At 36.8% G+C, this 25,950-nt stretch overlaps 1 protein-coding gene across 2 annotated transcripts in view; it reads right to left on the bottom strand.

The window, feature by feature from the left end:
* Positions 1–9,246: 9,246 nt before the first annotated feature.
* The window catches only part of LOC149065526 (acidic leucine-rich nuclear phosphoprotein 32 family member D-like), a 29,000-nt gene continuing 12,296 nt past the window's right edge, over positions 9,247–25,950 (bottom strand). Inside the window, exons 3-8 of one of the 2 annotated variants that reach the window (XM_089253985.1) lie at positions 25,378–25,497; positions 21,600–21,765; positions 19,016–19,081; positions 15,927–15,997; positions 15,029–15,083; positions 9,247–13,606 (exon numbers count right to left, since the gene is read on the bottom strand). In XM_089253985.1, coding sequence (XP_089110111.1) covers positions 13,548–13,606; positions 15,029–15,083; positions 15,927–15,997; positions 19,016–19,081; positions 21,600–21,765; positions 25,378–25,497 — 537 coding nt within the window. In that variant the 3' untranslated portion in view covers positions 9,247–13,547. The remainder of the gene's footprint in view (positions 13,607–15,028; positions 15,084–15,926; positions 15,998–19,015; positions 19,082–21,599; positions 21,766–25,377; positions 25,498–25,950) is intronic. The other variant, XM_089253984.1, reaches the window with a different exon arrangement.

Raw genomic sequence — 25,950 nt, 5'->3', positions numbered from 1 at the left:
GAATGATATGCAGGTCCGTACGTCCACCTATGCTGATTCCACCCCATACCATCCAACCAGCTCGTCTGTATTGTGACCTTTCACGAACGAATGCGGGGTTATTTCGAGTGCCCCTGTCCCTCCATACCAGAACACGCCGGGTGTCACACTCCAGACTGAATCGGGACTCGTCTGTAAACAGCACTTGGCTCCAATCATGTTGCTCCCAATCTCGATGTTCAGCAGCCCATCTTCTTCGGGCCGCACGGTGGCGTGGGGTCAACGGAATGCAGACCATTGGCCTACGTGCATAGAGCCCTCCCTCATGAAGCCGATTACGTACTGTTTGGCTGGACACCCTTCGTCCTGTTGCCAAGAGCAACCGCCTTTGCAGCTACGTAGCATTCTCTGTTCTGTTTCGACGGGCTGTTAACCGTATATACCGGTCATCAGTTGCTGTAGTGGCCGACCTTGCCCTGGTCGACGTCTAACATTTCCTGTTTCTTGGAATCGATTCCAAAGCCTTGCAACAACACTTCTGGCGACTCCAACAGCGTCCGCGACACTACGTTGTGTTTGCCCGGATTCCATTCTGCCTATAACACGCCATGCCATGGATTCCGGTAAATCACGTTGTTGAGACATCCTCAAGTCACCTTGTCTGAAAAAACAATACTGCGCAATTGAATTTCACAGTTACAGCAGTAAAACAGACGTTTCTGCAACATCCCGATTTCTGCCCTTATCTCCTTTTTCTGGTTTTTGACGTCATGAACTTTGATTTGCATATGAAGTTTTCTTCTTCCGTTTCCTGCTAGGCTTTAAATTATGGATGATTCATTTTATGCTACTTATCGGTATACATCTTTGCGTAATTTTGTTAAAACCATGTGCTCCCCCAATTGTTTTGAGCAGTGTATTTATTCGTTACAAAAAATTGTAATTGATTAGTTTATTTATAAAATTCACTTAGATGTGTATTGTCCCTGTAAAAAAGCTTACCGCATAGCGCTTTTGTGTCGTACACAGAGTGCAGCAATACAAATAACTTTGCAAAATATTGATGTTATCAGACGCCTTCAGAAGAACGAGAACAAGTGGCGAAGTTAAAATTAAATTCAAAACGATTTTGAACAAAATATAAAAAATATTGTTGTAGCGATTTCAAAAACCTCCTAAAAATATCGTGTTATAGAGGGGTTTATCATAGTAGATGATGTCGTTGTACCGAGAGTTTAACATTAAGCCAGGCAATTCCAAACAAGATTTGAAAAAAAATATCATTGTAGATGTATTTATTATTAATTATCGTTATAGCGATGTTCTGCTGCATATACAAATGCCGTATCGTGTGCAGGATTTTTTCATGGGGGCGGGGGGGGGGGAGAACATTCAACATTTTTTTTTTTAACTGAAAAAATACACCATAATCTTTTCTCAAGGGAGGGGCACGAAATATTTCTGGGGGGGGGGGGTAGTAGGCCCGCGAAAAATCCTGGCCTGGGGGCCCGGCACTAGTATGTGGGAGGCCATGAACACGGTGTTATCAATTATTTCTTTAATTAATTCCTGAATTATTTATTTCGTTCTGAATTTTTATTAAATATTATTGTTCTTTCCAAGGTTTTGACTTTTCCCATTAGCTCTAAATTTTCTTACATTATGGAGTTATTTTTAATTTCGGAATTAATTTTGGGATTCATTAATTTCGGAATTAATTTTGGGATTCATTAATTTCAGAATTTCAGGATTTTCATTGATACACCGAATTTTCACAAATTTTGTGATTGTTTCCAAATTTTATAAATTGTCATTAATTCTGAATTTTAATTAATTTTTATGCATCCATAATTTTTATTAATTTTTAGAGAAAAAATCCACTTTTATTTTTTTAATAGCCTACGAAATATTTTCCATTAAATTTCTGAATTCGGCTTTAATTCCGAATATTAATTAATTATGATATTTTATCGATCGATAGAGGAATAATTTTTCATTAAATCTGAAATTTAATTATTAATTTCACTAATTTTTTTTTTTTAATTTTAAATAACGTGATCTTCACGTATTCCCAAGGGATCAGCATGATCCGTCAAGGGATTAGTATTAATAGACATCCATGCCCGAACCGGGATTCGAATCCAGACCTGCACAGTGAGAAGCTAGTTTCCTAACCACTGCACTGCCAGGCGGCAAATTCTGGTGTTTCATTAATCTAGTTGTTTTCCATTAAATATGAATTTCCAGCAGTTGGAATTATTTATTAATTTTTAATTGTGATCAATCCTTTCATTTGTTTTAACTTTTCACAATTTCCAAATTTTCATTCATTATGGGATTAATATTGGAAATTAATTTCAGAAAAATTCCATCAATTAAATTCCATTAATTTCGGAATATTCATTCATTCCAATTTCTGTTAATTATATAATAATCTTTAATTTTATTAATTTTTGTGATTCATTCTAAATTTTGAATTTTCTTAAATTACTGTATATTTTTTCATTAATTTTCATAAACCCCGAATTTTCATTAACATTTTTATCCCTTCTAAATTTACGTTAATGTTTATCTACAGTCGGCCCCCCGTATTCGCGGGGGTTACGTTTCGGGAGTGACCGCGAATACGGAAATCCGCGAATAACAGAAACCATAGGTTTTTTTATTGCATATCTCGTTTATCAAACATCATGAGAAAGAGCAGGGTGACGCAGAGATAAAAGGGAATGTAAAAGAGAGTGCAGCGAGATTGTTGGCGATGTTTTCTGAAAGAATGTTGTGATTTGTCTGTGTTTGCCGTGTCGTTTTCTTCATATCATCAAGTATGTTGGAGTATGTTGACAAGGCTTCCTCTTCAAATTTTTCTACATGTAAAGAACGCAAAATAGAGGGATTTATGTTATGAAAATAATCTATTGACGATTTCAGCTTGCTAATCCCTTCCGCTATGTTACTTGTGGTGAACTTGTCTTCTAACTCTTTTTCTTGATCTTCTTCATCTGGTACCGCTTCAGTACCAGTCAGCTGCATTAATTCCTCCTCGGCAGGGCCGTCTTATGGGCCAAGTGATTTTTCTGAGGCCCTGCCTGGCCAATTTTCGAAAATTTCAACCGTTTCTCGTTTTTGTGAGGCCCCCTCTTCTCTTGAGGCTTCCGGGTGGGCCCATGCGTTAAGACGGCACTGCTCCTCGGTCAACCCAATATCAAAAGAACTTTCAGAATAGCACGTATTCACTCTCAAGGTACCTCCTGACTTCCGGAACAAAACACCATTTGAACCAATCCAGGGAAAGTATTTTCATAGTCCAAGCCAAGTTCGTCCAAAATACTGGGACCTTTGGCTTATCCTTCCCTTCAACGGGATTCGTTCGCGGATTCGCAGATTTGAAAATGATGGTGGGCTTTATCATGTACTCATACGCATTTGCGCAAAACAACATAGTAAGTCTATGTCTAATTGCCTTAAAAAACCAGGAGCTCACTTTTTTCCTCTTGCTTAATTTCTTTGCGGCACTTTCTTCCAAAATAGTGTAGTTTCGTCAGCGTTAAACACCTGGTGAGGTGCATAATAGGGTGAGTCGAAAAAAAACGAAATTTTTATTTTCAAATCGCTATAGTGCGGAAAAGTTGCCTCCTTTAATAAGAAGAAAAACGACGTAAAAAATTTCAAAATCGGTTGATATCTTCCGGTCGCGCATTGAACTTGAAGTTTATGGAAATTGAAGAAATCGAACATTTTTGTTAAATTTTTTAATATTAGATAAAATTTTATGATTGACACGAAAAAGTTTGTTACGCTTATTTTATGGTTCAATAAAGTAAAATAAATTAAAGCATCATTAATATTCCAATGTTTATTGGTTGCGCAGCGTGTTCGAAAAACAGGAATTTACCAAATTTTTGCAAGTTTCATTGTGCAGCTTTTCGCCCGTTTTGTTACAACAAAACGACCCAGAATTCATCACAAGGAGGTGGCTGCACGTCGAGTTCCACCCACACGCAACCCAATCAACCATCCAAAATAGGCGTGTGCGTATAATTTACATTATATATATCTCAAAACTAGTCATTGAAATTATCACGTTCAAAATATGACTTTTTGGAACTTAGTTACTTAGTTGAACCCAATGTGTTCTTTGGACAGCCTGAAAATTTACTGTTGGCTATGATTGTTGACATTCGAGAGAACTTGGATATAGAAGAACTTTAACCCTTTTAATTGTTTCAAAACCATTGTTTATATGTTTTTTTAGTTTCTCTTTAATCAGAACTAAAATTACCTACCAAATAATTTACATGATGACTATTTGTTATTGCCATCACATTTATGCTTTTATTTTAATTTATTATAATTTTCCTTTTATTTTATTTTTCTCAATGTCGGATATAAAGGGTAAAAGCAAGACAATCCGCCTCTAAAGGAAAAACCATTAGACACTTCGTGCTACGTAAGAAAAACTTTAAAGCTTCCAAATACACTGGAATTATTAACCGGAATACTTGCCTTTTGTATCCTTCTATCCTTCCCCCAATGCTATGGGAAGTATGTGATGATATTATATCATTCATCAATTCCGACAAATTTACCGAACCCCGAACTAAAGTATATAGACATGAGAAGCTTAAGTGTACATGAGATCTACGCTATTGTCAAGATCAGTTATGACTGATTTCTCCAAAGTCATATTTTGAACGTGATAATTTCGATGACTAGTTTTGAGATATATATAATGTAAATTATACGCACACGCCTATTTTGGATGGTTGATTGGGTTGCGTGTGGGTGGAACTCGACGTGCAGCCACCTCCTTGTGATGAATTCTGGGTCGTTTTGTTGTAACAAAACGGGCGAAAAGCTGCACAATGAAACTTGCAAAAATTTGGTAAATTCCTGTTTTTCGAACACGCTGCGCAACCAATAAACATTAGAATATTAATGATGCTTTAATTTATTTTACTTTATTGAACCATAAAATAAGCGTAACAAACTTCTGCGTGTCAATCATAAAATTTTATCTAATATTAAAAAATTTAACAAAAATGTTCGATTTCTTCAATTTCCATAAACTTCAAGTTCAATGCGCGACCGGAAGATATCAACCGATTTTGAAATTTTTTACGTCGTTTTTCTTCTTATTAAAGGAGGCAACTTTTCCGCACTATAGCGATTTGAAAATAAAAATTTCATTTTTTTCGACCCACCCTAGTGCATAACCCTTCTCTTTAATAATTTTGTACAAATTTTTCGAAATTTTCTAGCTGCCTCCTGGTCGGCAGAGGCTTGATCGCCAGTGCTTTTAAAATTGCTTGATCCGAATCGTTTTTTAAACCTATGAAACAATCTTTACTTGCATAAAATTCTGATGAAATAGACGTTTCACCAGCTCTTTCCTTATGGAAGAGTAAAAGTTTTCGCATTTTCTGTTATAATATTACAATCGATTAAAATACCTTTTTGTGTCAGTCTTACACAGACAAAAAACAGCATTTTCTGTACGTGAAACCAATGCCATCTTAACGCATGGGCCCACCCGGGCACCTCAAGAGAATAGGGGCCTCAGAAAAATTAGAAGTAGGTGAAATTTTCGAAAATTTGTCAGGTAGGGCCTCAGAAAAATCACTTGGCCCGGAGGCCAATGATGCTCTTAAGACGGCCCTATGTGAAACACCACATGGATCCCATAGGCGCTGCAAAGTTTTGACTGCCACGGGTGCAGTTATAGCTACGGCTGAACGAATTTCAGATTCCATTTTCTTGATATAGCTCACAGTACATTCGTTAATTCCGTAATGGCGGACCACAGCAGGTATTGAATTCACCCAGCATAGTCAATATATCAAATTTTTCTTGTCAAGTTTTCACTTTTATTTATGTTTTCAAAGCATTATCAGTAGCACTAGAAGAATGAGACATTAATGAGGTCAGAGTTTTGATGCTGACAGGGGGGGGGGGGTCAAAAATGGCTAAAAATTTTCTTACGTAATACTTGAACGGCTCCTTTAGATATTCAGGGTCTTTTCTGTAATTCGCCGGGTGAGGTCCCAGGCATAGAACGCATGTCGGAACGCGCGGATCATGCAATGAAAGCATTCGTAATTGGTTGTTCGGTAATTTGTACGGTGTTGCGAACGATTCGTGAGCTGTTTTCACCGGACCCACCTGGAATCGGTTTTTTCAACGAACACAAAGGAAGTTTGTGTACCCACGAGCGGATTAGAATCGCTGCAGGGGGTCGTGCGTTGCAAGATCTGCGCGCTAGTGTATACGCGCCTTTAAATCTTGTCTGGTAGTAGCTTCTTTGCCTGAGTTGAGTTCGTCCAGGATTTTCAAGAAATTCACGCCGGCTGGGCAGGCACACGATGAGGAGACCTGGGCTGCGGCGGCCGTCCCGATTCCTTTGAAAAAGGTGCTCGTCGCTGCTGAGCTTTGGGAGAGGGCTTCCTGATGAGAGATGATTCCGGCATCTACGCTTTGATATATTGCATCCACTGCTGCAATGAGGTCCCAGTCGAAAGAATTTTTGACTATGGATTCGTGATGCAGGAAGCAAAAGCCTTTCTGTCTTACTTGGGCAGTTGCTGCTGGGAGATTTTCTTTCCTGGGTGCCTTTTTAGTACTCGCCATGTCAGGATGTCGGCTGAGTCAGGGATCCGTTTTTCATTTCATCGCAAGTTTAATTTCAGCTTTTCCTACTCTGTAGAGAAAGCTGAAGTCTGCGAATACCAGAGCTGCACCGTAAAGGACTAACGTCTTTCTTCACTTAGCGATTTTTCTTCATAACTCGACTAACCTCTCATCGTTTTTTTTTTTTGTGGTGGCGTTTTCTCATCTTTCCATAGTTGAAGTCCATCTAAATAAAATAAATTTAATTTCGTGATGGACTTCAACTATTCAAAATTCATTTTGCCAATTTCCTTGACGTACAAAATTCTACCTGCAAAATTTAACGTCAAACATAAGCGGATTTTCCCAACTTTGACCCGCCTAAAAAAAAAAAAATTTTGTCACTTTATTTCAGCCTGCCAGGCCTTCTGTAATCGCCTTGAGGGCAGAGATCAGCATAATATACTCGCATTCCGCATGTTTTCATCCATCCTTCGGGAAGGTTCGAAATCGCATAAATGATGGGAACTTGGATGTATCTGGTTCTTTAGATTTAGGTCTATACAGATGATTTCTGAAAAATTGGGTTCCTTCTGTTCATTGTGAAAAAAATATTTTGCCAGTTGACTTTCCTTTTGCCCGAATACCCCAGCCAGTTTGGATTCCTTGTTCATCTTTCGACACATGCCCCTTTCGGCCAACACGATACTACGCCTATCTCTAGTATGGTGCTGTTTCGGCTCAGGAATGTTTTGACTGGTCCTCAAAGTGTGCATTGCGTGTTCTAGGGGCGTAGTATGCGGGAGCTTGCGATATTCATATTGCAAGTTCGTTGCTTCGAAGTAGTTCTTTTTTTAGGCAACTCTGGGTTACCGTTGACTAAGACGAGGAAACTGCTGGTGAGGAAAGTTTGAGCACCCCACTGCTATATACCTATATCTTTTATCCTGCAGTCTGTTATCGGAATCGCTTGACACTCTTCTTGCAAACAATTGCGCCATAAAAAGCTAATTTTATGCACCGGTCTTCACGATGCATCAAAAATATTATAATTTGCTTGTTTTTTGACCAGACTTATTTCCCCTATTGTAATTTTACAACCCAAAAATATCGCCACTATATTAGTGCCAAGTTTGTCTCCGACAAAGAGCACCTTAAATTTTTGGGTTATTATCTGCGTCTTTTCTATGGGATTAGACCAGTTAATCAAATTGTGCGTCGCGGATTCTTGAGGCGTCAACCTCTGTTAAGGACACCACGACGAACTCTGTTGACATTGATGATTGACTATTTAGTACTTTGAAGTGGTTTTTTTAAACGGTGTTCTGGGGATCCCGGATAAACGTTGCCACAGCAAGGGAGCCCCGGGTTTCACAAGTTTGATCACTGCTCTAAATCATTTTGATCAGCTTCCTTCCCAAGAGTCGCGAACTACACTTTGGGGAACCACTGTATTAGGGTAATAGATGGAAAGGGAAAAGCTCTTTTCAGATAGTCTTATCCAAGGGGCAGCAAAACTCCTAGGACCGGCTCTGGTTGTGTGAAGATTTTTTTGGAAGAAAAATTCATCTCTATCAGAACTCTCTAACCGTGTCACGACCTCCTACACAATCTATATACAGGGTGGGGAAAAAGTCCGTAGAAACTTTAAAAATGAATAAAAACCGGAAAAATAACCGAAATAAACGGTTTGCAGGGTTAGCTTCACTAGGTCAAAGGAATTTTTTTTTTAAGGTAGGAAAAGAAAAAGTAATTAACAGCCGATAGGTAGAGCGGGTACGAGCGACTTCGGTGGAAGTATACAAATGAGACGATTATAAGAACTTACACTTCTAATCCACAAGCAGTTCACCGTTGTAAACCGTGTATATGGACCTGCTGCACTCTGTTGCTGAATTTGTGACTCGCCTACAATGTGTTATTCACAGTGGTGGTCATGTGGAACACACTGTTGTAATAAACGACTTGGAGGCATTTTTCTTAGACTTGTGTACGTCAGCGCCACCTATAGGCTGTTTTTAGTTTTTCCAGTCTTAAAAAAATTCGTGACCTAGCGATACTAACCGTTTAAAAATTCAAGAAAACCAGAAAAATAAAGTTTATGGACTTTTTGTCCACCCCGTATTTCAGGGTGACCGAAATAAACCCAGTCAAATTTGACTACATATCTCAGGATTGCAGCTGTAAGAGTTAACTATGGACGCCTTGTACTTTGATGACAATGCACTTGGTCTGCAACATCGATTCTGGACTGAAAAGTTTTCTTCCCTCCAATCACAAAAAAGTTAAAAGTTATCAAAGCATTCAACACGTTACTTTAATTTGCAAGTGTTTTTACTGAATCTGATTGCAGTCAATGCAAGTTAGATTTGTAGAACCCCTAGCAAAGTACCATAGAATTGTACTCATAGTAAGAAATTAAAAGACAGATCTTGCTAAAATTTGGTTCCAATTAACTAATGTGTATTTCTATGGAAAACTGTACCAAACTTAAGTGGCTGGTGCACCTATCTCATAACTTCTGGGCATTCTACTTAAGCTAATATGTTAACAGGTGACATTCTAGGTCTAAGGTTGATTAGTCAAATTGAAAATGTGTAACAAGTGTGCATTCAGTTCAAACTCAATATTAAAACTGTCTAAACTAAAAGCAAGCCTAATAAATATCATAAAATTTTTTTATTCACAACCAAAAGTAATACAGGCCTATCCTGCAGAAGCAAAGCATTCTGCAGCTAGACATCCTATGATGACAAAAAATAAAATGAAAACATAAGACATGAAACCAATTAAGCTAAAGGACTCAACAGAAAATTGAATCATTATAGCCATAATTTAGGGATCATTTTTAAGAACAGTTCCACAAGGCTGTTAACGTTAATCATCCTTCAATCTTAAATCATGCATGAAAATATATATATATATAAAAAGGGCTCCCACCAAAAAAAAAAAAAATTTAGGACGTATGCCGGGGGTGGTGTTACCCCCCAGACAACATAATCATAGCATAATAAAAAATCCATAAAATTTTTTTTTGTCATAGCACTATTTTAGTATCCTGTAAGATTGACTTGAGCCAAAGTGAAATGAATTGGTTACAATACAATTTTTAGCCAAAACGGTACTAGGAACCACTTTTCTATCTCTCCTCACAATATAAATTTCATTCTTTTTCGGGCCTTCCAAGGTCCAGTCTGTTAATTCTCTTTGACAATACATGGCAAATTATAAAGAAATGAGTAGTTCAAAAATGACATGTTTTCAAGAACTCCAGAAGCACAGTGCAAAATGTGTAAATTACAAAGTCAATAATTCAGGGTGAACCAAATGGTTTTACGTGTTGTCCATCCTTTTTTTAAAAAAGGGATTTACTGTTCAGTGCCATTGTAATAGTTTTTGACAAATGAAGCACTTTCATTTCTAGCTCTTTGCTGAGCATCGTAAATATTGTTTATGGCTCTGCATGCCATAAAAATACAGAAGACAATTGAATGCTGCAAACCTAGAATAGGCCTATGTATCCAACTGCTTTGTTATGCAAACTGTTGTTTTCACCTATATACAAAATGTGGACCATAATTTTGAATGATGAATGTTACTGTCCAAGACCATTTGAAATGTAGTAACTTTAAAATTATTTTTCCATCCATCGAAACTTTTAATGACTACTCGACTTGAACAACCAAACCAAACATGAAAAATTAATAAACCACAGGCCACATACACCCTTCAAATAAACTTAATACAATTTCTGCTTTGGCAGAATCATTATATATAATTGCAATCTACAACATTTCCAATATGTTCGGCAATATATTGATGATTCCCTTCTCAATTAAACTAGGACATTTTACCACAAAGTAGGACAAGTGGGAGAGCCATGCGTATCTTTAAAATTCTCAATGAATAAAATTTTAGTTGAAAAATTTCAATTATTGCTTGATGGTGAAACCAACAATGTACGAAAACATGTATACTTAAGGGGGTGTGAAATATTTAAAAAAGATAAAACTGCTAAGTCAACATTTTTATAAAGATTTCCAATTTGAGCAGTTTTAATAACTTTTTCCACTCTAACTTGGTAACAGGAAATAAAACAAGTATCAGGCTAAAACATTTGGAATTACATGCAGAAATATTATGGGGGAATCCATTTTTACAATTAAAATAGCATTTACTGACTAAAAGCCAAAAATGGATAAAATTTTAGTTCGCATTTGCTTCATAATTGCTTAAGATCAAATAAAAGCCAATCTGGTGTTAAAGAGTCAACGGCAAATAAAATATAAAAACTTTGCCTCACATTAGGATATCAACAAAAATGGTCATTTTCTCTCAATACGGTTTTTCAGCATGGCTGATATGAAGCTTGCATATATTGTAGGATGGGGAAGATTGATTTTTAAAATCACATATGCATAAATCAACTGTATTCAATTTATGATCAAAATTTAAACTTGCCAAATAGTGCTGTTTTAATCTAGTTACACAACACATAACTTACAACTGAAGTAGAAAATGGGGGGAAAAAAATTCTAGATTAAATATAGAAAAATCCAAGTACACAAATGCTTCAAGTATCCAACTTACTCGGAAATTTAAATAGGTTGATGAAAAAAAATTGACAGACCACACATTCTTCTGGGGTAATAAAGCAGTGGATGGTTGAGAACAGGGGTGGATCTAGAGATTGCTGTTGGAAGGGGCAAATTTACAAATCATTGTGAATATGGTGACCATATAGGTCCTGCATTTTCCAGGACAGTCCGTTTTAGTCAAAATTTTCTTGTATTCGTTATTTAAATCAAAAACGTTGATACAGGTAAATTTTCAATGGGTTGTTTGAATGCAGTATTGTATTATCATATAGAAACTACGAAAATTTCATGAATTATCGCATTGGGGACAATATTGCATATATTTCTCTTGGGGGAGGGGGATCCCCCATAGATCTGAACCTGGTAGGTAAGGCAGAATGTTACTGCAAACCTCAGCAGATACATATCAAATCCGATCCGTAAGAATTTCCTTCCATTATTTTTTAGAACAGGATGAAAAGTTGATATTCTTAACAAATTAAAAAAAAATTCTGATCTATCCGTGGTGATTTCAGTGTCCAATAAGTGTATTTAATGAATATATCTGCTGCAGATAAAATAGATCTCACAACTTCTGAAATAATGTGTGGCATAATAACCCAGAAGAAATGTTGTGATAGGACATGGGTCACGAAACCCTACACTTCATTATTAAAAAAAGTAATTTCTGTTGAAGCCATGAAAAGAAAAAAATCATTATAGCATCAACAAAATAAAACTGCTTAGCACTTAATGACATTTCAGTAATGGTATGAACTTATACAGAGTAATTCAGAACTTATGGACAAAACTGTAAGAACTGACAGAACTCATTTAAACAAATGTTCTGGTGATAAAAAGCTTGTTGCGATGCAAGTGGATAATATGCTAGACTGCTGTCAAATGAATGCAGAAAGTACAGGTTTTGAAAGGGTGCCGTAGAAGCCTAAAGATTGCACCAAGGAAGTTTCTGATAAATGTTTTTTGATCTAGTGTATCTTAAGTGATTAAACCAGTTTTTATATAAAAAGAGGCTCTCCCATCAACATTCAAAGATGAAAAGATGCCACAAAAAGTCTGTTTCACAGACACTGGTTCAATTGATCGAAGGTTTTTCGATCTTGCAAGCATCTTGTCAGAAAACTCTTACATACCTGCCAACTTTGAAGAATGGATCTGTGCAAAAACCTCCCGAATTCTCAAACTCTGTGAAAAAATAAATGCAGAAGGGATCTTTGAGTTGCAAAAATTGTGACACCGTGCAAACCATCACCAATCATGTCCACAACCAGTAGGTAACCTACAGTACGTTAAGTCTTTGGGGTTTTTTTTTTTTTTTTTTGTGATTTCACAAAATAGCCACAATTCACACAATGTTTATGAAGTGTTTTTGGGGGGAAATTCTTGGGGAATAAATTTTTCCCCTCAATGTAGAGATTTAACACAATCACATGCAAAATTTGGGAGGTATAAGAATGTTTTGGGAGTCCAGGGAGATAGAAATTCAGGAGACTTGGCAGCAGAAACTCTTAGTACAGACTTTGGACTACCAGAACATTCCCACCTACAGCACTATACATGAAATGCATGTCCACCTTTTCCTGACTCATGAAACCAGCCATCCCTAATACAATCCAGGATAGAAATGATAAGTGGCAAAAACTTGCATGCTCACCTGAAGCAATGTTTTGCATTGTTCTGCAATGAGCTCTTGGATGACTGGAAATATTTCTGCTATAAAAAATTACCATAATAGTGTTCGCTACACTTTTTTTTGAAGTTCTTCCAGGTTGTTCTGCAACGTATGTCACAGAATCATGACATTCTCTGCTTTAGGGGTATGCTCAATGGAAGCCCCAACAACTAGTTCTTTGAAGCTTTTTCACTAATTAAAGTTTTGCCTATGAGTTCTGAATCACCCTGTATTTAACCATTTCAAAATTTCACTTCAACGTTACACAACATATAAGACAACATGACTAAGAAACACAGTGAAATATGGGGATAAATAAAAAGGCAACGTAGAAACCTGTACAAGTTTTGATCTCTCAAAAAGAAATTTCATTGTTCATTCAAATCTCAATGCAACTAAATATAAGAAAAATCCTTAAGCATTTGTGCAAAGTTCGGGGGGGGGGGGGGGGGGGGGAGAAAGAAATCAAGGGGTTCTTCAAAGGCTATGAATTCTCACCTGTACAACATTCAATTTTTTATCAGTGGAATACCGAAAAGGCAGAACCCCTCCCTCGATGTGAACTAGCAATAATAAACTTCATGTCTTAACATCAGGATGAGGTGGATGTGAAAACGTGAAGTTATTGATGATCCAAATGTACAGTTTTAAACTACATGCAAAGATGAACAGATGAATTTATTTTAAGAGATGTCTTAATCTTCATCTCCGTCATCAGCACTCCTTTTCCGCTTTTGACCATGTGGGCTTTCTTCTGAAAAAAAAAAAAAAAAAACCACAACATCACTCAACAAAACTGACACTGCATAAAAAAAATTTTTAAAAAAGAAATTTAATCAGCAACAAAGGGCTAAAATCCTGGTAATAGTCAAGACACAGCCATGGAAAATAATACATTTCCCTATACAAGCATTACTCAAAGTATGTATTGCTGCTCCCGAGATATCAACAACCTGTCTGTACAAGATTTCTAGCAAAATCTATTAAACCCCCTGACAAAAACTCAGAAAAAAAAATATATAATTCAAAATCTTGACCTTCTGAATTTAATTTTTTTTTTCGAGTTTACCGTTTCCCTTCACAGAACTTTTCCTTTACTTTCAAATATTTGCACATTTCCTGACTTTTGCCACATATTTTACATTTTCTCTGACTATTTGTTATTTCCCTGAATTTCCAGGTCAACGAGAACCCTGCTATATTAAAATGTACCTATTAAGTTGTTTGAAATGGTTAATTTCTAGACTTTCAGGGAGTTGTGGATAAATAATGACCAAAACAGTGAAGAACCAACAATCCAAACCTTTTGCTTGGCAATGTACTGCCTGTTACCCCGAAAGGAATGGGCTGTAATGGAAATTTAACTGCCAACACCCCCCCCAAGGGTGACTAGAGCAGGGAGCACAAGCTGGGGAAAATTCAAGAACCACTGTCCCATACTAAAAGTATAAACAAAGAAAAAAGAATGCGAGACCAGTGGCTATTTATTTATAATGTTAAAATTCATCGTAACATCATGAAAGCAGACACATTTCTTTTATTGACACCTCGCCACAGTGTATAAGTTGATTCTATTTATTTGGTGAATGTTATCAATAACACACAAAACCAATGCTTAAAGATAAACAGCAAAAGGAAAAACCATGATAAAAATTCCTAATGCATTTTAACACACTGTAGGTGCAGTCTTTAAAAGGTAAATATAACCACTATCATGCTGACTGGAGATTTCACTTAGGTTGGTTACCAACCTAACCTTGGGGAGGGGGGGGGCGCACTTAGGTTGGTATGGTGAAGCAGTAGATCAAGTACGTGTGTAGATTTATCTTGTACTATATTTTTGAAGGCACAAATACGTGCCTTCGCAGACATCTAACCATGGACTCCACTTTGTGAAAAGTAGATAGAAAAAAAACAGAAGAGTAAAAGTCAGACTAATTAATGCTTCCCTGAGATATTGCTCTAAACACAATTTGTAATCAGAGAGAGAAATGGAAAACTCGACTTTTGAAGTTTTAAAAAACCGATGTGTCATTGCAGAGAAAAAAATTATTTTACAAAGGTATGGCGACTAAAAGGACTTCATTGATAAAGAGGCAAAAAATGTTTCATCATCGCAGAGAAACACAATCCTGCTTTTACTATAGATTAATGATTTCAGTCACAAGTGTTTTACCTTCTTCTTCATCTTCATCAGCCCCCTCTGCATGGATTTCATTATCCTCACTTTCCTGAAGGAAAAAATTTCATACAAAATTTAATTCCAAAATATGTGGTTATTGCATATACAGTGATACCTTGGCAACGAACATTTCCGCTGATATGGGATGGATGTGTTAATATAAAATAGCTGGGTCATGTCATATAGCTGAATTTTCGCACCAATCACCAGCATTACTCTCACTTGAGTCATATTAACTCACGCCCATCTCTGACTCCTTTTCCAGGTGTACCTATACTTTTATTTGAAATAGTTCAAAAACATACAAAAGATTCAGCTGATGGAAAATACATAAAAAAAAAGGAGCCTATGTTTTCAGAGCGTATTTTTTTCCGATGTAAGAATGAACATCAAACCGAAGTCTGGATATCCTAGGAGCCTTTCTATCTGCGTGTATCAGGCACAGAAATGAGCTGACGAAATCACAAATAGATGGGAACGCCTATGAATGCAATGGGGTTATGTAAACACCGGCTTCACTAGACTAAGTTAAGTGTCAGTTGTGCGAGCGCACACAGTGTAAAATAAAAAATATCAATCTCTCCCATCTTCCTGCAGATTCACATTCATCCAATTTCGAAGCTGTTCATTTTAGCCTTCAGTCAATTATTTTTCTGGCGTTCCCAGGTTTTTTTTAAAAAACTTATCTTTAAAGTTTGGGCAGAACCGGGAATAAATTGAACGATTTTCTATAGAAAATATGGGAAATTGTTTTGTCTAACAAACGAGATTCTGGAACAATTCATATTTGCTATCAAATCGTATTGCAATTGCCAAAAACAGTTAAGAGTTACAAAGATAATTGTTTACTCAGGAATTGATCACACATCGGCTACTTATAAATTCAGCTTACTTCATCTTCAACATCATCTTCCTCATCATCATCAAGATAGAACTCCTCCTCTTCATCGATATCGGGATCTTCTATAATCAATTGGAACAAGTAGTTAAGTAAAAACTGTATTGGCCACTACTAAAAAAAAAGTCTTAAGTTATTTGTTTAGAGTCAGGCTATAATAGACCTTAAGCATATCACTTTCCTCAAAAAATATCTAACATATCAAATTGCATGTGTATAAACAGTGTCTACCACATGCACAAAAGGAAAATGCTGCATTTTTTCCATAACTTTTGTCAGACTAATTAAGCTGTCCGGGACTCTTTCTTTACAGTAGTTGATAGCCAAGACTGCGCCTACTGTACCTGGGAACAACAAACACATTGCTAACAATCAATATAGTGGTAACTATATTACATTTAACAAAGTAGACATAGCAGTCGTTACTGCTATTGAATTTTATTTAACAATAAAATTTGGATATTTGCAGCCACCATCTTTGCTAAAAATTACACATGCATTTCTGGACACAAAAGACTGAAAGATTTAAACAAGGAGCAAATCGATTTTGAAACCATAAAACCTTTAAATGTTCTGTGATATCTCGGTGTTATGTGCCTAATAGATGCTATTTTATGTTACAAATCAGAAGCGAGGAACTGAAGAATGTTTCAGATTAAATACTCCTCCCCAATTTTATTGGTAAGATTCCTCTTGGATTTTGTTTTTGCAATATCGTGAGTCAGAAAAAATTGTTACCAAATGGGGGAAAAAAGTTGGGGAAATCCAACGTAATGTTTGATGATTTCACTCATTATTTGACAACATTGTGCAGTGGTAGTCAACTAAAATTTGCCAATCGCAGGAATCATGACTTTCATGATGGGAAGACTTGATTTTCAGGGATAAAATCAAAATGCTGAACATAATCCAGAGACAACTCTGCTCAATTTGCTACTTCAATGCAGCAACACTGATGGCTGGCCATAGGCATATACATGATGCAGCAATAGCTTCCAAAGGTCGTGCCCCCATTGGATCTAGGCATAGGCTCAATTGCTGGTTATTCCAATACATGCAACCTGATTAGCCGAACTACTTTGGCCATTGCAATGCCAAAGCTTCACAAGGGACTCTGTGATCTATTTCAATGTCAGATGAAAACTACATGGCACCATACCTAGCCAAATAACAGATGTTTAAGGAAAAGAAAAAAACCCATGGAAGTTTGATTCAGGAACTAACCTGTGTTATTATACTTTTGGTCCTTAAGCACCCAGGTTCTCCATCAAACTGGTTCCAAGGACAAGAAAGGCGTGATGCTGCTCTATTCTGAGAGAGATCACTTGCATAGTAACATAGGCCTTCCTCGCACATACCCAGGATTTTCTCGGGGAAGAGGGTTTACATTGTTCACTGAAAAACATACTATAAATCACAGCTGGGAGGAGGGGTATCAATCTTAAGCCCCTTTTCTGTATGCTAGTGCTGATGTTGCCTAACAGAAGATTGTATCCAGGTGACCCAACACATGTATTTCTATATTGCCTCACTGGGATATTCAAGATTAAAAAACCTACTAGATCGGTTGAATGGTGATATATATGTCAGTCTCGCACTTCCAGTAGAGATTGAGATGTTCCTTTATAATATTACAACATGCCCCCTTCACATATACAGAACTAACCAACTTAAAAATCCTACTCTATCTATAAAATACGTAACATGACCGTTTTCCAATTTACAGGGGAAGGAGATGGGGGTACCCCCATACTAAAAATTGATTAGGAAATTCATTATAATCAGAAAAAGTAATTGCTGCTTGAGAAAAGATATGGTTTAATTAAAAAATTCTCAGAACGACAACAGATCACTAGAAAATTTGTTCGCTTGTGTCTACCTTTTAGCATTTCTGCATTGTTTTATCTAAAATGAAATATGATTTTACTCTGGAACACAGTCCCCTGACCATATGAAAATAAAAATTCATTAGATGGATGCTTTTTCTCACTGTGGGGGAGTGCAGGAATTTTCAGCTAGGTTCTGTGGAGTGATGTCGACCAGCAAACCATTGACGATTTCTAATGCAGACCAGTTTGTGACATCTATCTCTTGTTCTATTTTCGTAAAAAGTACAATTTTTATAGAATTTTTTTTTTTCTATAGCAGCACATATGCGGGACTCTCAAGCATGGGACAATGTGTGAGTGCATCTGCCAAATGCCCCTGAAGGCCGCTCTGGTGAATTTAATCAAATATGTATGATAAATAGCCATGGTTGTTTGCAGCGCATTTATGGTGCAAGAAATAAAATCAAAACACCACGAGCCAATGAGCTGTCTGTCCCTATCCCGCCTTGTGCGAGCCATGATGTCAGTTCAAGACCTCTTGGGGCAATCATCAGTCTACTATATACATACAACATAGTCCAATGTCTGAGCCTGTGGGAAAACAAATTTATAATTTTCCTCTGTTTTTCAAACATGGGCTGCATTCATCCGATACAAAATCATTCATGTCTAACACCATCCGGTCAAAGCAAAGTTAATACATGCCAATACCAATCTTTTAGATCACTTGGTTGCGTCTAAATGAGTCTAGAAAAGGGGTGTGTGGGCTTTCTGATAATTAATACTTAGCACTGGAAAATTCTAAAAAGAGCAATTCTTTTGAAGTTCTCAATGCCCAAAATATACAAGTTTTACAGATTATGGCCTCTAAAACTCACTAACAAACTTAACACTATGTTAAAATAGACATTTATGGCATGGAAATTACAAAAAAAAAAAAAAAAAAAGACATTTTAAGCAAAAAAATTGAAAATATGCAAAAAAGACATTTATGGCATTTTGCCTGAACTTCTGGGCTCTATGTAATATGTATTTTAGTTTTCTTAATTGAGAGAAATTTAAGTCATTTAATCTAAAGTAAATACTATTTCTGGAAAATATCTCGAAAATTTTTTGGCCATCTCCTGTCAGATTAGGCAGCAGTTCTACTCTGTATATGCTTTCTATTTTTTTTTACTGTTTCCAGAATTTAACGTGAATTATCAAATGCAGAATTTTTCAATTTTATCTACTCTTATGAAAGTTTTTGCTTACCATCATTCTCATCATCTTCATCCTCATTGTCTTCTTCATGAACATCATTCTCATCTTCCTCATCGTCTAGTATAAAATTATAGATTATTAAGGCTAAAAAAGGTTTTCCAACCCTATTAATATAAAAGAAAAGCTAAAATTAAAAATTCAATAAACAGTAATACAGAGTGGGCAAAAAAGTCCGTAGAAACTTAAAAACTGTTTGCAGGGTTAGCATAGCTGGTTCACGGGAAAAATATGATAGGTGGCGCTGACGTACACAAGTCAAAGAAAAGATACGCAAATAACAAACACAATGCCCCCAAATCATTTATTACATCAGTACGTGTTCCACATGACCACCACCACAGGGGATAATACATCATGAGTCTGGATGTATACATGACACCTCTCGGTGGATCGCATCTTTCAGTTCTGACAGCTTGGATGAACCGGATCGATACACCCAGGATTTCAAATGTCCCCATAATCAGAAGTCTGCTGGTGTCAAATCTTGAGACAGGATGCCATGGGAACCTGCAACGCCTGCTAATAATTTTGTCTTCCCTGAACGTCTGTATCAGGAATGCCTTGACCGGAGTAGAAGTGAGACTAGTTGCTCCATCTTGCATAAACGTGATCACATCTCTTTCATGCAAACATGCCATGACCTACTCGTGCAGAAGCGTTAAATAATGCTGCACATTCACCGTAGCAGTTTTGCACCTATTTAATATGCACTGCGTTTCAAAAAAGGAGCCTATGATGAACGCACCCGTGAACCCACTCCACAATGTCACTTTTGGGGAATGCAATGGTTTCAGCGTGCACTAACATGGACACACACCCAGATGCAACAGTTATGGGTATTAATGTCGCCATGAAGCAAAAAATTAGCTTTATCTGTCCACAAGATGTTAAAGATAGAGGTGAGATTCTGTTTGATTTTGCAGAAAGCCCACTTTGCAAATGTGTCCCTCTGTACGGTATCCACTGGTAAAAGTTCATGGCACGACTGAAATCTGTACGAGGACAGATCAAGGATTACATTAAGAATATTGCGTACAGAGGATGGTGGTAAGCCCAAATGCCTGGCAGCTTCACAAGCACCGCTGGTCCCTACACACGATTCGGACGCTAACGCTTCCATTTCGGCTACAACACATGGCTAACATGCCTTTCTTAAAGATGGTCGTCCGGCTGTTACACAATCCTCCAGAATTTGTTTCCTCAAACCACTGAACAAGCTTTACGAGGCCTGTCGCTGCTATAGGCCCTTTTCTAGTCCTCACATTCTTCTGAACTTCAATGTATAAATTGGAGCAACAAAAATATTAAAAGGAAAAACAATGAATTGAAACAATATCTCTGATTCATAACGGAAATGAAATCTTTATAAAAAAAACAGCCACATTTTCGACAAACTTTTTGTTGCAGACAACCAAAACACACCAGTCTATTTGTGATGATTCACTTTTTGTTTGATGAGAGCATTACTTGGGGGTCATTCAAGTATTATGTCAGCATCGAAGGGGGGAGGGTTTCAGATTTGCTGACTTGATGACGGGGGGGGGGGGGGGGGTTTGAAGGTTGCTTACATCAACCACCCTTTTTTAAGATATGAAATATTCTACGCTGCAGATGAAATTTTGATGATTTGGGAAGGGGGGGGGGGGGGGGGGAGAAATCAAAAATGGCCGAAAATCTGCTTACGCAATACTTGAATGGCCCCCAGATGCCTAGCACAGCAACAATTTAAATAGGCTAAATTTTTTTTTTTACTTGTGTTGTAGGTCAGCCGCTCCCAGAGGCAACATTAAATCTTTTTTCCGAAGATCGCAGACTAAAAATTTAAAAACCACAGGAAGTTGTATTTAGCCAACCACTACTAGGAACTTCAAATAGATTATTAGTTTGACATGTTTGTAGTACTTCTACCTAAAAAAGCCTGTCATGGGGTGAAATTATAGAATATTTGAAAATTTTTAAACTGGAAATTTTTGTGTTCAAATGAAAAAATATGTATGTAGTGCTTGCAGAGCTTGGGAAGCACAAATGGTTAGCCCACAAGTTTTTCTCCCCCAAACAGTTATTTCACTTTTCAGTAGTCAAACTGCTTTCCAAAGTCACGAGATAACATTGTGATAAAGTCTTTCTAAACCCATATCAACATTATCAGATGTAGGAGTATGCAACCATAAGACCACTGCATGCCTCAATGCCACAATTTCTACGCGCATCTGGCACCTAAAATTAACTTCCACTGTACACACCCTAACTGTGCTGCCTGGTGCAAGTAACTATCACATGACCTGAAATCTAAATAACTACCTTCACCATATCTTGTATCCTTATGTGAAACACACTGAGTCTAGCATAAAGTAAACTGATTATTATACTCTGCTATATCATTTGTATTTTTCAAAATCAAAAGCATTTATTTGGTCAGCAACAGCAGTTTCACTGAAATAATTTTGAAACTTGATTTGCAATAGTTTAGGACATGTTAAAGAAATTATCAGCCTAATGTATTTATATTTCGGTGAGAAAAAAAAGAACTGTTTATCCTACAGAAAGTCATTATAAAATAAAAACTCCTACTTACCATCTTCATTTTCTGTATCGGATATGTCACCTTCTTTTCCATTCCTATCAAATCCATCTAAATATTTTAAACTGGCAACAAGGGAGAAGACTTGTTCCCTGTATTTCTCAACAGATGTCACTTCACAAGTAAACAAGTCTAAACTCTTCAAATACTTGAATTCTTTCTATAAAAAATATCCAATTAAATGACTCATTTCCAAGCATTAAAAAAAATTGTCAATGCATAGACTTACAACCCAAAAGAATAAAAATTTTCTGAATTGTCCACAGAACTACACCCAGACAAATACACAGGTGTGCAAAAATCAAGGACAAGACTGTTTCTCTAATATATCGTCCTGCAAAAGTGTTCCAAATCAACAAATACAATAAGATCCCAAGACGCAAGAACATGGGCAAAGTAAACAAAACTTTCCAAGAAAGAAATCTAAAAGATAAAAAGGATCTTTATGAAAAATTAGTTTTCAGCACAATTAGAAGACAAACGTCTACGTGGCAAGTGACTGGGAAGGAAAATACAGCTTTTAACAGGGGATACGATCATCCCTGACTGCTATGCAGGATTTACGTCATCTGCCCATACTGAGTAAGGTTGTCAACGAGCTGTTGAGACATTGCTGCCCATTTCTGTTTTAGTGCCCATCGCAGTTCCAGAATCATTGCTGGTGATGTGATACCGAGCATCTCCCTAGGGCGTTCCACACGTTTGATTGGATCTGGAGACCCCCAAAGCAGAATGTGCCAAAATCTGAGACGTACGTCGCAGAACATTTAGCGCTACTGCAGAACAATCAGGAAGAATTTTAAGAAAAAGTGCAAAAACACTATTGCATGTATGGGGATTTTTACCGCAGAACATTTCCAGTCAGAAGAGGGTTCGTCGCAGAACAGTGCTAAACATTTTGCTTTGGGGCTGGGGACCTTGCCGGCCAATTGATGTGTTGAATATCTTCACTCTTCAACTGCTCTGTTACAGCCACTGTATTATGAGGTGTAGCATTGTCGTCCGTGAAGAGGAACCGAGGACCTATAGCACCTCTAAAAAGACACGTGAGGAAGGAGAACCTTGGTACAATAGCAGGCATCAGTGACTGAACCACCTTGGAAGACGTACGGGCACCAAGGACGATATCTCCTTAAACTAGAAGTTTACTGCCTCCAAATCAGTCATTTTCAATTATGTTGGGTAGGGGGTTATTGCGTGTTCCTATTCTCTCCAGATGTGCATGCATCCAGAATCGATAGTCAGACTAAATCTGCTTCTATCCGTAAAGAATACTCAACCTCAATTTTTTAGCTTCATCCTTAATATTTGCACACCAGTGTATACAGTCAAACCTGGTTACTTACACCCAGATAACATATCACTCCGCCTACCGAATTACCTTTTGAAAATCCCAATTGTCCTTTATGGCAGGGGTTCTTAATTTTCAAAACAAAAAGTAAGATTTTGAGGAGGCACACACACATGGGAGCTGCCCCCCCCCGGCTTGCGGCTCAATTTTCTTTTAAATGTTCTTTTTTTAATTTCTTGTCCAATGGTTCCAAGATTTCAACTTTCAGAATTAAAACTATGATGTGTAGGAATTTATTGAACAAGCTTGCTGAAAAGGAAGAGGTATACATGACTGTACGCACAAGTAACAAGCGACTGTTTGAGAACACAAATTCGAACAGTAACAGAACATTATGAGGAGTATTGAGAAGTTCAGTAAGAAAAGACTAAGTCAGTAATAGTAATAAAGTGATTAATCGTGAGTTTGCAATAAATTACATTTTTATCCTAAAAAGAGTTTATTGTTTTAGCTGTGGCCACTTGAGAGATATATCAGATGTTTTTGGTTTTTTTAACCAAATGAGAGTTAAATCACTAAACTGTTTAGGAAAATATACTCATAAGCTACAAAATAACTTTATTTTTCATTCAAATCCTTTTGTATACATTGTTCTTTTACGGAGAACAAAATGTATTAAGAAAACTCTAGTTTTCTCTTCTACAAGTCATGACAGCCTCACATGAGCTGCATTTGTGAATCAGTCAAACATTCTTTTATTAGAAACTAAATATCAGGAAAAGTGTATGAATATAGCTATACTGTGGAGGGGAAGAGCAAAGCCCTCTTGCACCCTTCGGCGGCCATCTCCCTTTCCTCTCTTTCTTCCCATCATATCTTGTTCATTTTGTCCCACTTTCTCAGAGTGCTATGAAAAGTGGCATTTGGAAGCACCAGCTTGCTGACAAATTTTACAATCTTAAAGCAACAAAAAACCAAAAAATGTGATTCAAGCACTCCCTCCCAAAATGAGCGAATTTCAGCATGGGGGGGGGGGGGGGCAGACTAAAGCTCCGTCACAACCCCCCCAGTATTGGTGAAGAAAAATTTTTAATTCATATTCATTTCACCAACAGAAAACCGAACCAAGGAGCGAGAAGCCAATGCACAGATTTTTGGTGGGCACGATACGTGGATATTATAGCAAGCTCCTGCTAAAGCAAGAAAAGCCGGTTCACCCAGGCCCCCCCCCCCAAAAAGAAACCTGTCAACTTCTCCACGGCATGGTCTGTAGGCCTGTCAGGCACACACACCCCCCCCCCGTACAGACCACGGAAAATTTTCATTCGTATTCATTTATCCAAGGAATAAAATCCACAGCTCCTGAGGACCCAATTTGCAGATTTTTAGTGGGGGGCCCCAGACTGGATTTATCTCTGGCTTCTGCTGTTGTAAATTTTACACAAAGTTAAACAAAAAACAATAAGATTCATCCAGCCACCCCTAAAAATGATTGGATTGTAAATGACCCAATCTGACAGTGGATTCTCCTAAGACAATTTATTACGGTTGCAACCACGAAAGCACCAAGTTTAGATTTTCAGTGGAACTAAATGATGCGGCAAATTTAAAATTTTTCAACAGCTATTTTACACGTCCCATATTACACCTAAAAATTACAAATAACGAACACAATTTTGCGTTTTAAGAACACGCTTTAACGTTTTCAAAACGATCGCGATTATGCAAATTAGGTTGTAAACATTACTACTACAGCTCGTCTGATGCTACCTATCATTTCTGACAAGAACTTTGCTCCTCAATTAATATTTTAAAAAGTTATCAGTATTACATATTTGTTCACTGTTTATCCTCTTCTGTGGCAGCCAACTATAGAGATCCAACTATTAATACATAATAAAATACATTAATAATTATTAATTATTGGTAAAATAAATATTAGTAAATTAAAAACAGCTACTCTACATATTAATTTTAATTAATACACAAAGGGCTAATTGTATTTAACAGGTTTTTAATATGGTATTTATCGGTAAATATCTAGTTTTTGATATGCAAAAACCCAACCCTCAGGCATGCGCGCAGTTCACGCTCGTAATTTCTCTGCTTAAGTCAAAAAACACAAATGCCAAGAAAAAAAAAAATTGACATAAATTGAAATAAAAGCAGGGCTTGACGAATGGGAAAAATTTAGGTAATAGCTATAGTATTTTTATAGGAACAAGCACCTTTTCTGGCAAAAAAGAGCCCTAGCAGACTAGAATCCCATAGCAGACTTTTTAAGGTTTGGGTGACAGTTTCCAGTGTTAGTAGATTAAAAGTTAATTATGAAAATTTTGTGTTTCTAAAAAAAACATTTCTGCAAGTTTTTTTCATCTAAATGTGTAATCACATGTATGTATCTGAGAAAATTTAGATTGAAATTTCGTAGCTACAAAACATGTCACTGCTTCGAAAAATTACTTAATAAAATAGACATACCAATGGCTCTAGTTGAGCTATCTCCCTGATCTTATTTCCACTCAGGTTCAAGTATACCAGCTTTGGACTTCCATGCAAATAGTACAAACCACCAGTAATACGATTATCACTAAGTTCAAGCTGAAATTTGATTATTATGTTAAAAACATGGACGCAATATCAGCAATAATACAAAAGTATTTTAAGAAAACCATTTTTACAAAATACTATAGTGAACAAGGCTTAACATGATCAAGATTATCCTTTAATATAATGAATATAAAAAGGACAATCTTGATAAGGTATTCTGCAGACTAAGAAAATATCACTGTAGAGGATTATAGTTATATCAAGAGGATCAATGATCATATCATGCACTATCAAATCTATGCTGTAGTTTGCATCTTTTTGCCATAAAAAATTCCAGTTAGTCAGTTGATAAAATTTAGTTCAATTTATTGTCACTGCAGAGAGGTTTATCACAATACACTTTGTAACATTGTTATTATTTGTAATAATCTTTTCTAATGACCATTAAAATAAGAAATTTTCTTTTTGCAATAGTTCGAAAGAGATCAGTGCCGTTTAATAAAG

Source organism: Pholcus phalangioides, unplaced genomic scaffold (assembly GCF_987345545.1).
Source record: "Pholcus phalangioides strain wild (caught in Gottingen) unplaced genomic scaffold, Ppha-v1.0 ptg000039l_1, whole genome shotgun sequence".
Taxonomy (NCBI): domain Eukaryota; kingdom Metazoa; phylum Arthropoda; class Arachnida; order Araneae; family Pholcidae; genus Pholcus; species Pholcus phalangioides.
This window is presented reverse-complemented; position numbering and strand designations above follow the sequence as displayed.